Source organism: Pleurodeles waltl, chromosome 10 (assembly GCF_031143425.1).
Source record: "Pleurodeles waltl isolate 20211129_DDA chromosome 10, aPleWal1.hap1.20221129, whole genome shotgun sequence".
Lineage (NCBI taxonomy): Eukaryota > Metazoa > Chordata > Amphibia > Caudata > Salamandridae > Pleurodeles > Pleurodeles waltl.
Window position 1 is genome coordinate 859,741,155 of NC_090449.1, and position 16,012 is coordinate 859,757,166.

General features: G+C 40.6%; 1 protein-coding gene across 1 annotated transcript in view; it reads right to left on the reverse strand.

Annotated features, from left to right (window-relative positions):
• Positions 1–16,012, reverse strand: part of RUNDC3B (RUN domain containing 3B) — a 781,529-nt gene that overhangs the window by 398,541 nt on the left and 366,976 nt on the right. The window contains exons 5-6 of the mRNA XM_069211571.1: positions 3,760–3,849; positions 1,099–1,179 (exon numbers count right to left, since the gene is read on the reverse strand). Coding sequence (XP_069067672.1) covers positions 1,099–1,179; positions 3,760–3,849 — 171 coding nt within the window. The remainder of the gene's footprint in view (positions 1–1,098; positions 1,180–3,759; positions 3,850–16,012) is intronic.

A 16,012-nucleotide genomic window follows, 5' to 3' on the forward strand; every position in this document is an offset into this window, starting at 1 on the left:
ATGATGCCCTTAATAACAACCACTCTGGAATTTGTGATGCAGTGAAGCAAGTGCTTGTGACCACCCAGGCATGAAAGTACATATGCTCAACAAAGGTTGGGTAGTTAATTTCTGAACTGAATTGTTTAACTTTTTTCAGTCTTGAGGGCTGCTACCAGACTGTTTTGTATTTTTGGTGATGTGTTCCTTGAGAGAGAAACTGTTGTCTGGGGGGAATCTAAGAGACTTTGCAATGGGTGAAAGTTGGGTTCTGAATCAGTCTAGTTTATTGTTGATGAGCGAGACTTGAACTACTACTTCTTCATGTTTGCAAACAGCAAGAAATCACTCTTGGTAGGATTGAGCTTCAGGGAGGTGCTGGACATCCAGGTCTAAACAAAGCTCAAGCAGTGCTTGAGGCTCTGGCCATTTGTAATGGAGAAAACTCAGGCAGAGTTGTGTGTCATTGTTGTATAGGTGAAGTTTGATTCTGTTGTCGGTAAGTAGATTTCCAAGAGGCTCCATGAAGAGGATTGAGATGACCAGGGAACACACTAGAATCCTGAGGGGCCCCACAGTTGTAGAAATCTCCTGTGACCTGCAGGAGCCCATGTGAATGAACATATGTTAATTGAATAGGTAGGATGAGGTGTGTTATGCATGAAGACCTTAACAACATACTGATAAAATGCAAAGTTGTAATAGTGTATCAAACATTTAGGACATACTGTGTCTTTCAACAGGTTAAAATAATCAGCAGATTTGCCTTTAGAAATCTTCAGCTTGGACACTTTCACTAGTTCTTTCCTGTATACCTATCAATAATTCAAATAATATATTATATTCTTTTAGGGCCATTTTAAGGTCCATCGCTTTGCTTTGAAGATATTTCCTTTGTCCAGAATTGTGAATTAAAGTCAATCAACTTTCTTCACAGCTTAAAGTATTTTTACATTTTAACGTAAGAACCACAGACTTAAATCAAAGAGGAAAACATAACATTGATCCCAACCACAGAAGTTTTCAAAACAGGTTCTTTGAAAACAATAGAAATGTTAACATATATAAAGCAGGCTATCACCATAAGATCACCATTTCAGTCTCACCAAAACAAATTACCTTTGAGTAAACTTCAAATACGGCGTGTAGTCTATGACAGCAGGAAAGCTCCCATCCAAACCTTCTCCTTTCAGGCAGAAACTAACACAAAAAATCATAATACATTAAATGAGAGAAAAGCAACAGTGAAACAGCATAAATAACTAATGTAGTCTGAGTATAGTAGAGCCATAGTTGGGAATTACAGCCATTAAGTACAAGGAAGAGTAGCGGGAAATGAAGATTCAGAAAACTGAGGGAAGAAGGAAAAATGTAAGATTAGAGACCCAATAAAAATGCATCAAAGAAAGAATGTGAAGGAAGAAGAACAAAGTCAAAGACAAAAGGGTGCTTGAATGAGAAAAAGGAGTATGATATGTAAAGAAAATATTTGAACGGGAAAGAAAGAAATCAGAAAAGAAAATAAGCCAACTAAAGCCAAAAAAAATAGATGAGAGGTAAAAGCAGCAACAGCTATAAGATATGTAATATAATAAAATCATGGTATGTCTGAACATAAGGAAAAGGAAAAAATGGGCAGATTCAATAAATGATAAGTACAATCTGTAGGAATCGAAAGCAGAAAAAACCCATCCAGAATATATGAAGTTTAATGGACAAATACAAAAAAAAAAGGCGACACATGCCAATAATAGGAGTTAAATTCTTTGCAAGTAAGTGAATCAAGTCACACGTGATCAATCATTAATTCAACTCCGAATGGTCTCCACTTACAAAGCAGCTTATGCATGTTAACAAATGTGCCTCATCAATGCAGAGAACAGTGTTCCCTGTCTAGCAATAACTCTTGGAGTAGACTACGCAATGAACAGTTACCAATTAGGTAGAATTACATGGATGTTGCACTCACTGGTACAATGTCAGTTCATTGCCTTCAACTATCATTTCAGCCCACCTATTGCTAAAGGGTACGTCCTAGCACAAAGACTCCTCGGGTCTAGAAAGTCACCATGGAATGTATACTTCATCAATTTAGGAGCAGCACTGAGGTTCCTACAAGGTGCTGAAACACAGTGGTACATATTGGACAGCCACAATGACTCACCATCAACAAGCAACAAGTCCTATCTTTTGAGCCTGGATAAAGTAATACTCTACATAATTGCTTACTATCATTAGATGGAGATCTGCGAAGGAAAGAATCAAAACATTCTTCAAGTCAATTTTCAATCTATGGGTTGCAGTTTATCAAACTTTACTTGAGTGTTCTACTCTTTTGCAAGGCATTATTTTATGCTCTTATACCTATGAAAATGAGTTAGTAGACATTAACTCCCACAATAAATGTGGAGAAAAATAGGATATCGCTCACCCATAAAGTAGCTCATTTAAAGTATGGGCATGAACAGAGACAAATATTAAATGAATGAGAAATCGAAATGATATTGTCCCATTATCAGAAGATGCTGAAGCTTCCTCCTGATGGATACGATTTGCACGCACTTTATGTCGCTGCTAGATTGAAGCGCGGCGAAAGACATCTTTCGGAATACAAAGGTCACAAGATAATTGTGGGTTCATGATTTCATAATTTGAAATATGGTGTCAAAGTTTGAGTAAGAATATATTAAAGGAATCTTGTGAACTTCATATTCTTCATGGTTGATGCTATTCTTGCTCTGCAACAACTGAAGTCTCTTCGCTCATCTGAGAGGGAACATTCTGTATCAGTACCCAAACAATACTGATATTAAGGAATATAGTAATTATTTTTTGCTGTGATTGATAAACACATGCAAATTATCTGTTTAAAGTTACACCATGAACAGGATCAATTCAGTTGTATTCCTACTTTCTTACAGCCTGACGAGGCTTGGCCAGGGAACCCTAGCGAGTACTGAAATAGAAACTGGTTAGCACACTCAGCCAACCCATGCATGAGAAATAAATAGGAGTTTTGAGAACCCCCAGACCTTTCACCACTGGGGCTAAAGTATGAGGGGAATCTTCCAGCAAAGATTCACCACACTGGCCCTTTTCCTATAGATCTCTGTTTCACCCTAAGTATATGCAACATAGGCTCCAATTCATGTTTATGCACATGAGCGTCATTATTATATCGACAAGACAGCAGTCCTGGTCCAAATCTCTAGCAAACATATTACATAACAGTGTGTAAATAGTCAAAGTTCTAAATATAAACATCTTCTACTGAAGTCTCTGATTCATGCCTGAAAGCATAACCTCGCATTCACCACAGCCCTTCAATGAATCATACAGGATACATTGGCTGCATACTCAGAGCAGTACATGCGAGTTGAAAACAAAGCATTAAATAGTAACAAGCACTGGCAAAGCCAATGGGCCTGGCTTGAATTTTGAGTCCTGAATAAACATTAAAAAATCCAGTTGTAGTGGGGGGAAAAACAAAAATAAGAGCTTTTTCATATACAGTGTGTCTACAACATATCGAATTTAATATGCGAGGATTCAGCCTCCTTTTGAGATGTAAAATAGCCCTTCATGCCCTGCAATGCAGATGCCTTCCTCCTTGAACGATACACCAACAGGCAGCAGCATGAAGTGAGTGCTAATTTCTCCTTTGCGAGCATCCAAAGACCAATCTATGAACATTTTCTAGACTTGATAACATTAGCCTGCATGATTGTCAAGCCTGCCTAGAAATGGTTACTATCAATATGCATTGTACTAAGTCTATACCTGAAATCGATCGCGTTCAGTCCTAGCAGCATGCCAGCGAGCATGTTGGCTTCTTCGCCCAGAACAATGGCACCATCTTCATAAAACCTCCTGTTGGGAATAAAGGAGATTTCAGACGAGGAAACAACAGTGACTGTCCGTCCGATTTTCTGCAGAGTGTTAACGACCGCATTGTGCTTAAAATTGTGTCCCTTCAGAAAATGTTTTAAGCAGTGAATTCACAGCCTGCTCTCAATTACTTTATCTCTGGAGCCCAAGAAGAGTGAAAATAAGAACATAACCAACGTTACAAGACAGGAGGAGCTCTACGCAGTCAATTATTCAAGAAAAAACACACATTCAAAAATGACGAAGTCCATCCAGAGCCTGTGACATCACTGTCGGTGCCTTACTAATTCTCCAAGGGAAACAGAAGAACTGACTTTAACAAGCAGAAATAGGGACTGGGCCAGACCAAAACAAATGTTTCTCTACTACAGAGTCGCTAGCAGATTGCACGTACTGTAACGTTTAAAAAAAATCCTTTGTATTAAATAAACCACTAAAACGTGTGTTCTTTGACTCTTTTAAATACCCGGATATTTACTGCTGACAGGTTTTCAGCTACTGGTCCAGAATTTGTGTTTTTTAGTCATATAATCGGACGATTTTGTTATAGAAATATACTGCCGTTTCCACACGTGGTTAATGGGCTTACACCTAAGAGGTCGTTTCCTGGGACACTGTAGAACCATATCATTTTGACATAAATAAAAATGATAACGACACCACTTTTAACATAAGTTTTTAATTGTTTACATATATTTATGCATGTTTATGTACTTACAGTCTAACACTTTTAAAGGAGATGCTATATTAGCAATTAATCACTGAGACCCAGCACAGTAATGACAGACAGCTACTTAGGCTATTTGGTGAATTGTTGGCGAGAGGAAGATGAGACAATACTTTTGGTATGCGGGGAAGCATGGGCGTCGATTCACCAATATGCCAGTGTAGCGGAAGTGACATCATGCATCCTTTGGCCTTCATGATGCCACATTAAGTGATATCACATGACCTTAACCCTCACAACATCTCAGTTGTATACGCTTTCCCCTGACTGACTCATTCGCCCTCTCTTGCTCACTCATACTTACCTATACTTTCTCATTCACTTTCATACTTGCGCACTATTCCCCAATGCTGACTGACACACATGCTGACACACACACGCTCTCTCACTCAAACTCTATCTCACCCACTTGCACACACACATGCCGTTAGGGTTTCCTGGATTTTTTCTCTTACGTTCCTCGATCACTCTTCCACATACCTTGCAGAAGAAGAGCTATGGCATATCTCCTGGTTTACAATATACCACACTAACTCTACATTCACAACACTAAGAACAATTTGTTTAGGATCTTGCTTTCTAAATTCAAATGCCCAATGCCAAATATGCATTACTGCTCTTATTACAAAATAGGCCCATCTTTACGGTCTCCAATCTGTAATCATTAAAAAGAGGTCCAAAATAAAGTTCCCCTAGGCCAGGGTTCTGCAAAGTCAGTCCTGGAGACCCGGGTCCATGCCAAGTTTTCAGCATATCCACATTTAGAAAAAAGAGGTTTCAGAAAATCTACATTTTTCGAATTGTGGATATGCTAAAAATCTGCCTTGGACTTGGCTCTCCAGGACCAACTTTGCAGAACCCTGCCCTAGGCCAAGGCTTCACGGTCATACCAGCAACTAATGAGTATCATGGTGATGTAAACCACACGTACATTTCATTTTGGTGAGGTCAATGTTGAGTCGTGGTGCCATAGCAGCCATATTGGTGCCCTTTCTCTCGTAAACTGGAGCAATTCTTTCAGAAGTACCAGGTCTGCATCTTAAAACAAATACTTCTCAAACATTTTATTTGCATCTTAGACTGTTGTTGAGAATACAGTGTTTATCAAGACTTAGGTGTTGGGTTTTAATAGTCCTATCAAAGTATTCTATAACTGTGTTCTTGACCGCAGTGAATTAAATCATTTGAAAATGTACATGATACACTTTCCAAAATGCTAGGTATATGTTTCCAATCATTTGTTTTTTTAGAGAAAAGTATGAATTTAAAGTTTGGTAAGGCAGTTTTGCTGTTGATCCAACCGTGAATATTGTGAGGATGATTTAAAAATTATTATACTAGTCTTGGACTGATTCGACTGACAAAGAATCTTCCACTCATTTCTAAGGTTTTCTGTAGCTGACTGTGAGAAAGGAAGTGCAGTTTTTCAAAGGTGTGCTTCCATCAACTTCATCGTTTTATCAGAGGAAGAACCTGAATAGGAGTATAACTGAGATCTAAAGTATCTATTCTTTATATTTAAGACTTGCGGAAAGGGCATTCAGATAAGGGACAACCACATATTAAAGACTGAGTTTATTTAGATAAAGAAGGCTGTGCAGGGAGAAATCTCCTAGCGAATGATATGGGCGTAGGAAAGTACCATCTTGCCTGGCATGTTACCCCCATTTTCACTGTATGTATGTTTGTTTTTGCCCTTGTGTCACTGGGATCATGCTAGCCAGGACCCCAGTGCTCATCGTGTATTCCCTATATGTGTTCCCTGTGTGGTGCCTAACTGTATCACTGAGGCTCTGCTAACCAGAACCTCAGTATTTATGCTCTCTCTGCTTTTTAAAATTGTCACTGCAGGCTAGTGACTAATTTTACCAATTCTCATTGGCACACTGGTACACCCATATAATTCCCTTGTATATGGTACTTAGGTACCCAGGTATTGGGGTTCCAGGAGATCCTGCAGTATTTCTTTTGCCACCCATAGGGAGCTCAGACAATTCTTAAACAGGCCTGCCACTACAGCCTGAGTGAAATAACATCCACGTTATTTCAAAGCCATTTTTCACTGCACTTCACTGCACATAAGTAACTTATAAGTCACCTATATGTCTAACCATCACCTGGTAAAGGTTGGGTGCCAAGTTACTTAGTGTGTGGGTACCCTGGCACTAGCCAAGGTGCCCCCACATCATTCCGGGCAAATTCCCCGAACTTTGTGAGTGCGGGGACACCATTACACGCGTGCACTGCACATAGGTCACTACCTATGTGTAGCGTCACCATGGTAACTCCAAACATGGCCATGTAGCATGTCTAAGATCATGGAATTGTCACCCCAATACCATTTTGGTATTGGGGGGACAATTCCATGAACCCCCGGGTCTCTAGCACAGAACCTGGGTACTGCTGAACTGCCTTTCCGGGGTTTCCACTGCAGCTGCTGCCAACCCCTCAGACAGGATTCTGCCCTCCTGGGGTCTGGGAAGCCCCGGCCCAGGAAGGCAGAACACAGGATTTCCTCAGACAGAGGGTGTTACACCCTCTCCTTTTGGAAATAGGTGTGAAGGGCTGGGGAGGAGTGGCCTCCCCCAGCCTCTGGAAATGCTTTGATGGCACAGATGGTGCCCATCTCTGCATAAGCCAGTCTACACCGGCTCAGGGATCCCCCAGCCCTGCTCTGGCACTAAACTGGACAAAGGAAAGGGGAGTGACCACTCGCCTGACCAGTACCTCCCAGGGGAGGTGCCCAGAGCTCCTCCAGTGTGTCCCAGACCTCTGCCATCTTAGATTCAGAGGTGTTGGGGGCACACTCGACTGCTGAGTGGCCAGTGCCAGAAGGTAACGTCAGAGACACCCTCTGATAGGCTCTTAACTCTCTTGGTAGCCAATCCTCCTTTCTTGGTAGCCAAATCTCCTTTTCTGGCTATTTAGGGTCTCTCCTCTGGGGTATTCTTCAGAATGCAAGAGCTCACCAGAGTTCCTCTGCGCTTCCCTCTTCGACTTCTGCCAAGGATAGACTGCTGACTGCTCCAGGACACCTGCAAAACCGCAACAAAGTAGGAAGACGACTACCAGCAACATTGTAGCACCTCATCCTGCTGGCTTTCTCGACTGTTTCCTGGTGGTGCATGCTCTGAGGGCTGTCTGCCTTCACCCTGCACTGGAAGCCAAGAAGAAATCTCCTGTGGGTCGACAGAATCTTCCCCCTGCTAACGCAGGCACCAAAAGACTGCATCACCGGTCCTCTGGGTCCCCTCTCATTCTGACGAGTGTGGTCCCTGGAACACAGGAGCTAGATCCAAGTGACCCCCACAGTCCAGTGATCCTTCAGTCCAAGTTTGGTGGAGGTAAGTCCTTGCCTCCCCCACGGTAGACTGCAAACCTGTGTACTGCGTGATTTGCAGCTTCTCCGGTTTCTGTGCACTTTTCCAAGGATTCCTTTGTGCACAGCCTAGCCTTGGTCCCCAGCACTCCGTCCTGCAGTGCTCAACACTCTGAGTTGGACTCAGACATCGTGGGACCCTCCTTTTGTGACTCCGATTCACAAATCTTCTAAGTGTCTGCTCTGGTACTTCTGCGGGTGCTGCCTGCTTCTGCGGGTGCTCTCTGAATTGCTGAGTGCCTCCTCTGTCTCCTCCTCCAAGGGGCGACATACTGGTCCCCGGCAGCACCCAAAAACCTCTACCACAACCCTTGCAGCTAGCAAGGCTTCTTTGCGGTATTTCTGGGTAGAAACACTTCTGCAACATCCAGCATACCGTGGGACATCTTCCATCCAAAGGAGAAGTTCCCAGCCTTTTTTGTTGTTGCAGAATCTTTGGCTTCTTCCACCCAGAGGCAGCCCCTTTGCGCCTTCATCAGGGGTTTCCTGGGCTCCTGCCCCCCCTGGACACTATCGCGACTCTTGGACTTTGTCCCCTTGCCTTGCAGGTCCTCATGTCCAGGAATCCGTCTTCAGTGTTTTGCTGGTGCTTGTGGTTCTTGCAGAATCCCCCTATCACGACTATTGTGTCTTTCTGGGGTAGTAGGGTAACTTTACTCCTACTTTTCAGGGTCTTGGAGTGGGGTATCTTGGACACCCTGACTGTTTTCTTACAGTCCCAGTGACCCTCTACAAGCTCCCATAGGTCTGGGGTCCATTCGTGATTTGCATTCCATTTTTGGAGTAAATGGTTTGTGTTTCCCCTAGACCTATGTTCACCTATTGCATCCTATTGTGATTCTACATTGTTTGCGCTACTTTTCTTACTGTTACTTACCTATTTTGGGTTTGTGTACATATAACTTGTGTATATTACTTACCTTCTAAGTGAGGGTATTCTGAGATACTTTTGGCATATTGTCATAAAAATAAAGTACCTTTAGTTTTAGTAACTCTGAGTATTGTGTTTTCTTATGATATTGTGCTATGTGATATAAGTGGTATAGTAGGAGCTTTGCATGTCTCCTAGTTCAGCCTAAGCTGCTTTGCCATGGCTACCTTCTATCAGCCTAAGCTGCTAGAAACACCCCTATTCTACTAATAAGGGATAACTGGACCTGGCACAGGGTGTATGCACCACAAGGTACCCACTATAAGCCAGGCCAGCCTCCTACAATGGGACACCACCAACATTACAATCTGCCATTTACAAAACAGATTCTACAACCTATACTATATTCTAAACAGACATGACATCAGTACATTCCAAACATACCAATGGAATGATGTATTAAGAAAACACTACACAACCACTTTCTCTTAAAAATATTTCAATTCATAACAGAGGGCATGATTCAGAGTGTGGCAGATGGGCACCCTTTCACAAATGTGATGATTATCCTGCTTGCCTTATTACAAATGCACACAGAATATAATGCCCTTGTAATATGGTGGACGGGCTGTCATCCACGTTTGTGATGGAGTAGCCCAACCCAAGCAGTCCTGACAGAGAGGTCGGTATAGGCGCACAGAGAGCACCCACCTTTGATGCAAGTCTGACTATAAGGGGACGCTCCCTCTCCAGGATACCAGAGGCTAGTAGCCTCTATGGTTAGGGTCCTCCCCAGGAATTCCCTTGGTTAAGGTAGGCCCTTCCTTCCCTCCCCTTTTTTCCTACTGCGATTAATCCTGCAGCGCGCAATAAGCTTCTGCAACAGGGATCCAACGCCCTGATGAATGCCCAGAGACCCTCCATAGCTCAAACACAAGGGCAGAAACATGTCGGCTACTTTTTCTAGATAGGTGACCTTGTGAGTCATTGCTCTCACACTGGTTTCCCACGTCTTTTAATCACACCACACAGAACCTTCTATTAAACTCACCCTGGTATCTGAGTAGGTGTTTTTATTCCCATAGCATAGCTGGATCCCTACTTTCCAGAAATCAAACTAATTTACGCACTCCCTCCTGTTCTTTTAACAGTGAGGTTGAGTCCGCCCAGGTGGTATTGTCCTACCTGGGTGGGGCTAGGTGGTCATATGATGAAGCATGACACTATATAGTGTGTGAGACCACCTAGTCCGTAAAGGAAATCCCCCTCTACAGACCACATACCACCCCACGTTCCATCCACAATTTACCTTTAATCGAGGTCTAAGATTGGTTTAGTGTCGCAACTAGCACACTATCAATCCATTTATAATTCCAAAACCCCGTACTCTCTTTTGTGATGGAGTAGCCCATCCAACACATTATAAATCAAGCCTACAGACTTTAAAACTGACTGGCAAATTAACTTTTCTTTTTTGTATAGCACCGTCATGCCTTCATCAAACCAATTAGTGAAGTAGCAGAGCTCAAATATTTACTTCAGATATCATCAAAGTAGTAACTCCACAGAAAAATCCCATTTATTTCTAGGTTAATGCTGCACAGATTCCAGTGTGTGTGGTTCATCACAAGATAACTGATGATCATCAGGATGTAAATGAACATTAGACTCCACAGCATCCCTAATGAACACACTGTCAGCCTGCTTTGTTGTCAATCACACAAAACAATTAGGCTCCACCAAACTTAGTATTTCAAGAACATGGAGTTTTTTTCCCCACCTTCAATAGTTCTAGACGTTTGGTAAACTTTGATTCATCTTTACTCACATATCTCAGTCTTTTAAGGTTTACGCAGTCTCCTACCTCTACATACTTCAGTTTCGTTTTACATTTAGAGTTATATGTCTTATCCTCGGGCCATGTATTATTTCTCATTTACTAAATCGTGTCCAAGCAAATAAACTTTAGTATTAGCAGCCTTACACATCAATCCAGCAAAAGGTGCAACACATGTAGTAGAATGTGGTGCATTCTCAACTCCAAAAATTACTTTGTATATATTCGTGAACATCTAGATTAGAAGTCAATGCTGTTGAATGTTTTTTTTTTTTTTTTTTTTAAGTGAATCTTACCTCTTACCTCTAAGCAGTTTGGCAGTGGTGAATACAATGCTACATAGTACTGTTTAAACCCCAAGTTAATGAAAAAACTTCATTTTCTCTAATATAAATGGAGTACCATTGTCAGAAATTATAAATTTGGGTAAACCTTTGAATAAAAACAATTGAAGTAACCTAATGCTTACATCAGTAGATATAGTACCTACAAAACAATGATAAACTTATTTGGAAATGTAGTAGAGGCAACTGTTTATTCTGCTCTATACATGCCTGATTGACACACATTCATTTCAATTTCTCCCAAGGTGCACTTGTCAAAGGAAACATACTAAGAGGAATGTTACTAGTAATTCAATTTTTATCTGAAAGTAAGCATTCTTTCAAGTAGTAACATACTGATCAAAAGAACCATTCATTTCTGGCCACCAATAGCGCATTCTCGAAATTCTCTTGGCTGAAGTGCCACCTAACTAACCATCATGGGCATAACGCATTAAGTTTCTCCTTAATCCTAACAAAGGTATGCATGTATTAGCTCTCAAAATTATACAACCTTCCACAATTAACTCTGAAACCACTGTAGGCCTTGTTTGTTTCATAGCATCAATCAATAATTGATAAGTCGTGCCATCACCACCTACTTCCATCTGTAGGTTTAACACCACCATTGATTTCATTAGAAGCATCAATTCATGCAACAACACACTCATCTGTCCACTTGTTCTCGATACCTTCACCTTCAGGAATGGTTAACCTAGATACATAATCTGCTCTAACATTATCTGCACGTGGAATATACGTTATCAAAATGAAATTGTTGTAACTTCACAATCAATCTGATTAATCTAAGAAAAGCCTTTCCAACACCATTTTCTCTCATAACAGATACTAATGGCTTACGGTCTGTAACAATTTGATATTTTACACCAAGTAAGTTTCCAATTTCCAAATTGCCCGCACACATGCTAAACCTTCTTGTTCCAGTGTACTATACTGCAACTCATTAACTTTGAGTGTACTGAACAGAAAACCTATTGTTGTCTCCAATTCATAATCGCTCTGACACAGCAAAGCACCCAGTTGGTGTCAACCATGATCAAACATTTGGCTCAATCCACATAAGGTTTGAGAGGGCACCAGGTTCAACTTCAACTATGAGTTTCTTAACTCTATGAATAGCTGCCTCTTATACTGGACTTCAGACAAACATTTTTTCTGTAACACTTGTTAAGCAGTTCTTATGATATAATAGCATACCAACATACAAATCATGAAAAGTATTCAGTCAAGCATATAAATGATTGCAAAGCAACTTTTTTAATGTGTTGTGGGCATCAATAATAACCTTTACTAAATGCAATTTAGTCTGAATAACACTCCTTGAGATTTAGTTGCCTAAATAGTCAACTTCTTGAATTTCAAATGTACACTTGTCTATTTTGATCATCATTCCCCTCTCCTGTAAAATATACAGCACTTTATCTAAAATTGTATCATGATCTACTTGACTTTTAGTGAAAATTAATACATCATCCTGAAAAGCTTGAACATTTGGTACTTCTTGAATTAGACAATCCATTAATCTATGAAAAACACTTGATGCTGAATCTCATAAAAAGGAAGTTTCAGAAATTTGAAAGCAAAGGGTGTTAAAGTGGTGAGAAGCTGTGATTCCTTAGTATGGCTGAACCGATAAGCAGCATTTAAGTCAATAGCATGAAAAAAACAGATATCAACACTGTATGTATTTAGGGTCTGGGGTGATGATTCACTCTTATCGGTTTATTCAAAGAGCAAAGGCCTGCACCCATTCTCAAATCACCTGATTTTCGTCTTGCTATCACAACACATGAAATCCATTCTGACACACCTACATGGGCAATAATACTAGGGACGGGTAGAATTGGTAGAGTTTCATTCCACAGAATTACATAAATGTGGCAGTGTGGGCACCGCAATGTTAAGTGCATACACTTTGGTGCCCTTACATAGTTATGTAAGAGCACCAGGGATATGCAGTGTACTACAGTACAGCGCATACCCCTTGATGCCCTTACATAAGTAGGTATGTGCATTGCAGTGGTACTTAAACAGTGCTGTATGGGGGGGATCAGTCCCTCTATGTTTAAAAATCACTGCAGATTAAATCTTAATCTGCATTATTTTTGTTTTTTTTAAAACAGGGGCCGCTCACTCCCAGCCCTGTTTAAGTATCATCACTGTGCTGACTTAATTGTTCCAGTGAAATTAATTAGTAATACCACGCCAAATTGCTAATCTACTCCAATTCTGCCGGGAAAATTTAAAATTCCACCACCTCTAAATAATACCATCCTTGCACATACTACCCAACACAACTTTGAGTTGTGCATTTGCAGTTACTGGTACATTAAGTAGCTTATTCCCACATATTCAGGCCCTTATATCATATCATTTCTATGACTAAAACTTGTCCTTAAATACCCTATGGTATTTGTTTAATATGGAGTGTACATTTGTTGCCCATTTTAGCATCATGACACAACCCTCTCACTTTTCAGTCAAGAATAGGGTTATTAGTGCCAGGTTTAAGGATTATACCCAAACGCCCTTGACACCATCAACCAAGCACATTGCAGCCTTCCTCTGCAACAGAGATCTTCATAGAAATTGATCTACAACTAAATATTACATTTTCCTCAAAATACCCTAAAATTACTATGTCAAATTCTTCATAGACTTTGGCATTAATATCAGTAAGGTACTATGTCTTATCATTCTTTGGGTTTTCCTAGTCTTTCCCTCTTCAAGCCCCAACCTTAGCCTTTTCTTCATTGGTAGTTCTCTACAACTAGTTTATTACTTACAAGTGGCTCACTCCCAGAGCTTATGCTCTTCCTAGGAGCTTTCAACCATATTTAACCTTGTGAGATCGCTGTGAAACTCCCCACAACAGTCTATACTGCTAAGGCTTCAGGTGATCCTATTTGGTCTTGCTGCTCTGTTTTCAGGTTTGATCCCTGATTCTGGGTGCTTTGTTTTCCTTTATTCCTAGGTCCCTATTTACAGTATTGCTACTTTGGCTTTTCTGTTTCAGTTCCTGGACACTACAGCCTCTCTGTCCCTTTTGGTTGCCACGGTTTCTATTTCCGCCTGCATACTCCCAGCCCTGTTCTTGCTGGTGTGGAAATTCCTAGTTTTCGATCCTAGTATTCCTTCTTCTATGTACATTGTTGCAGTTCTTCATTGTGTGTAACTTTCCTTCCCAGGTTTTCAGTGTTCCTGTATTTGCAGATTCAGATCCAGTTCCGTTCACAGAATCCAGTCTTGTGTTTTCCCGGCCCCAGTTTTTGTATTTCAGTGTTGTATGCTGCACTCCCTTTTATCCTCTTTTGTTTTTATGCTGACAGCTTTGTTACAGAAGATACCTGCTTTTAAATGGACAATTTTGATTGAATTTCTGAGACTTACTGACTCAGGAATCTTTTTCCTTAGGAGTTGCTTGTTGCCTTCCAAGTCTCTGAGAATAATTACTACTTGCCTTATTGCAAGGTATTTCTCCCTCCAGCGAGACTGCTTCCCACAGAGTATACAAACTATCTACCATTCCTCTGTTCTTTACTTTCTGCTACCTTCCTTTAGTTTCTTGACCAGCAGATACCTCATGTTTCTAGTTTCCCTTTGCAGGCATTATCCAGTTCAGGCCCAGTGTCCCGATCCCAATCCATTTCAAACTGTTCCATTTCTCAGGATCGGTCTCGTTCCTCTCCCTCCAGACTTTCTGGGTCTCGCTTGTATATACTAAAACGTCTCCAGAATTACCCTGCCCCAGCAGAGAGCAAGTTTTACCTGTTAGACTAGTCTTGATCTCAGCATCTTCCCTCACAACATACTGCATCATGACCTACCACCATACACAAACAAGCATTGGCAGAGCCCGTAGGTCTGGTCTTGGCAAGAGAGCAACATTTTTCTATGTATTTTGCAAACCTGTACTGCGTAAAAACAAAGCAGCAGAAATGAACATCTTATTAAACAAAAAAAAAGTATAAAAATGAGTGGCTAAGCAGCACCACACATCTCTTGGCACTGAAATGCTCTTCACTTCAGGCAGCTATGCATATAGTGAGGAGGCAAAATGCCATCACTTACAGTGCAATATTGCCAATGAATGAAGACTGTTGACCCGCTGCCATATTCTGTATATTGTGATGGATGGATGGAGCAAAATCTAAAGGACTGTCTCTTGAACAGAGCAATGGATAAAGAGGGCTGTCTGTATGTGAATGTATGCATTTTTATTAATGATTTCTTGGTGGAAACAATGGAATGCAAAAGGACTAAAGTTGTCTCTAGGTCTGACGAAAAAATATTATTAACATGAGTGTAATTAAAATGGGTGCAGAAAGGAGAAGAAACACCTAAGCAGCAGATTTTAAAGAACAGCAATAATGGCAGCAGAAGGCAATTATAATACACGGGAAAGGATATCTGTTTATGCATTAGCTGAAATATTCTAGCAATGAAAACTGGAAGCTAAACGTATAAAGTGAGTAATGTAGAGTATAAAAAACCCTGAACTGTATGTAAATGTCAGACTGCAATGAAAAGTAAGAGAAATGGGCAAATAGTGGTGCATTTAACGCATCTAGGTAGCTAACACATACCATAAAAAGAATGATGAAAAAGCCATAACATATTTATACATGGTGACACTGGGTGTAAAGATATCTCTAAATATAGGTGTGTATGCCAAAACACTGACTGAAGCTTTACAACAATTACATTTGTAATAAGTAAAAAAAAAAACTATTAATAGGTGAGACGCAGCATTAAATTATTGAGGTGTACGCTTTCAAACTTCTCCACTTAAAAGCAGGAACCTGACAAAGGTGTGCCGCGCAAACCTGGTGATAAGCAAATAACAGTACGTGTATTAAATCATATTGATGCTGGTAATAATATAAAGAACAGAAGTGGTTAATTGTAACAATTGTTACTGATAGTGCTTTGCAATTGAGAAAGTGGTTTATAAAGTGTCATGTTCAATAATAGTTTTTACTGCAGT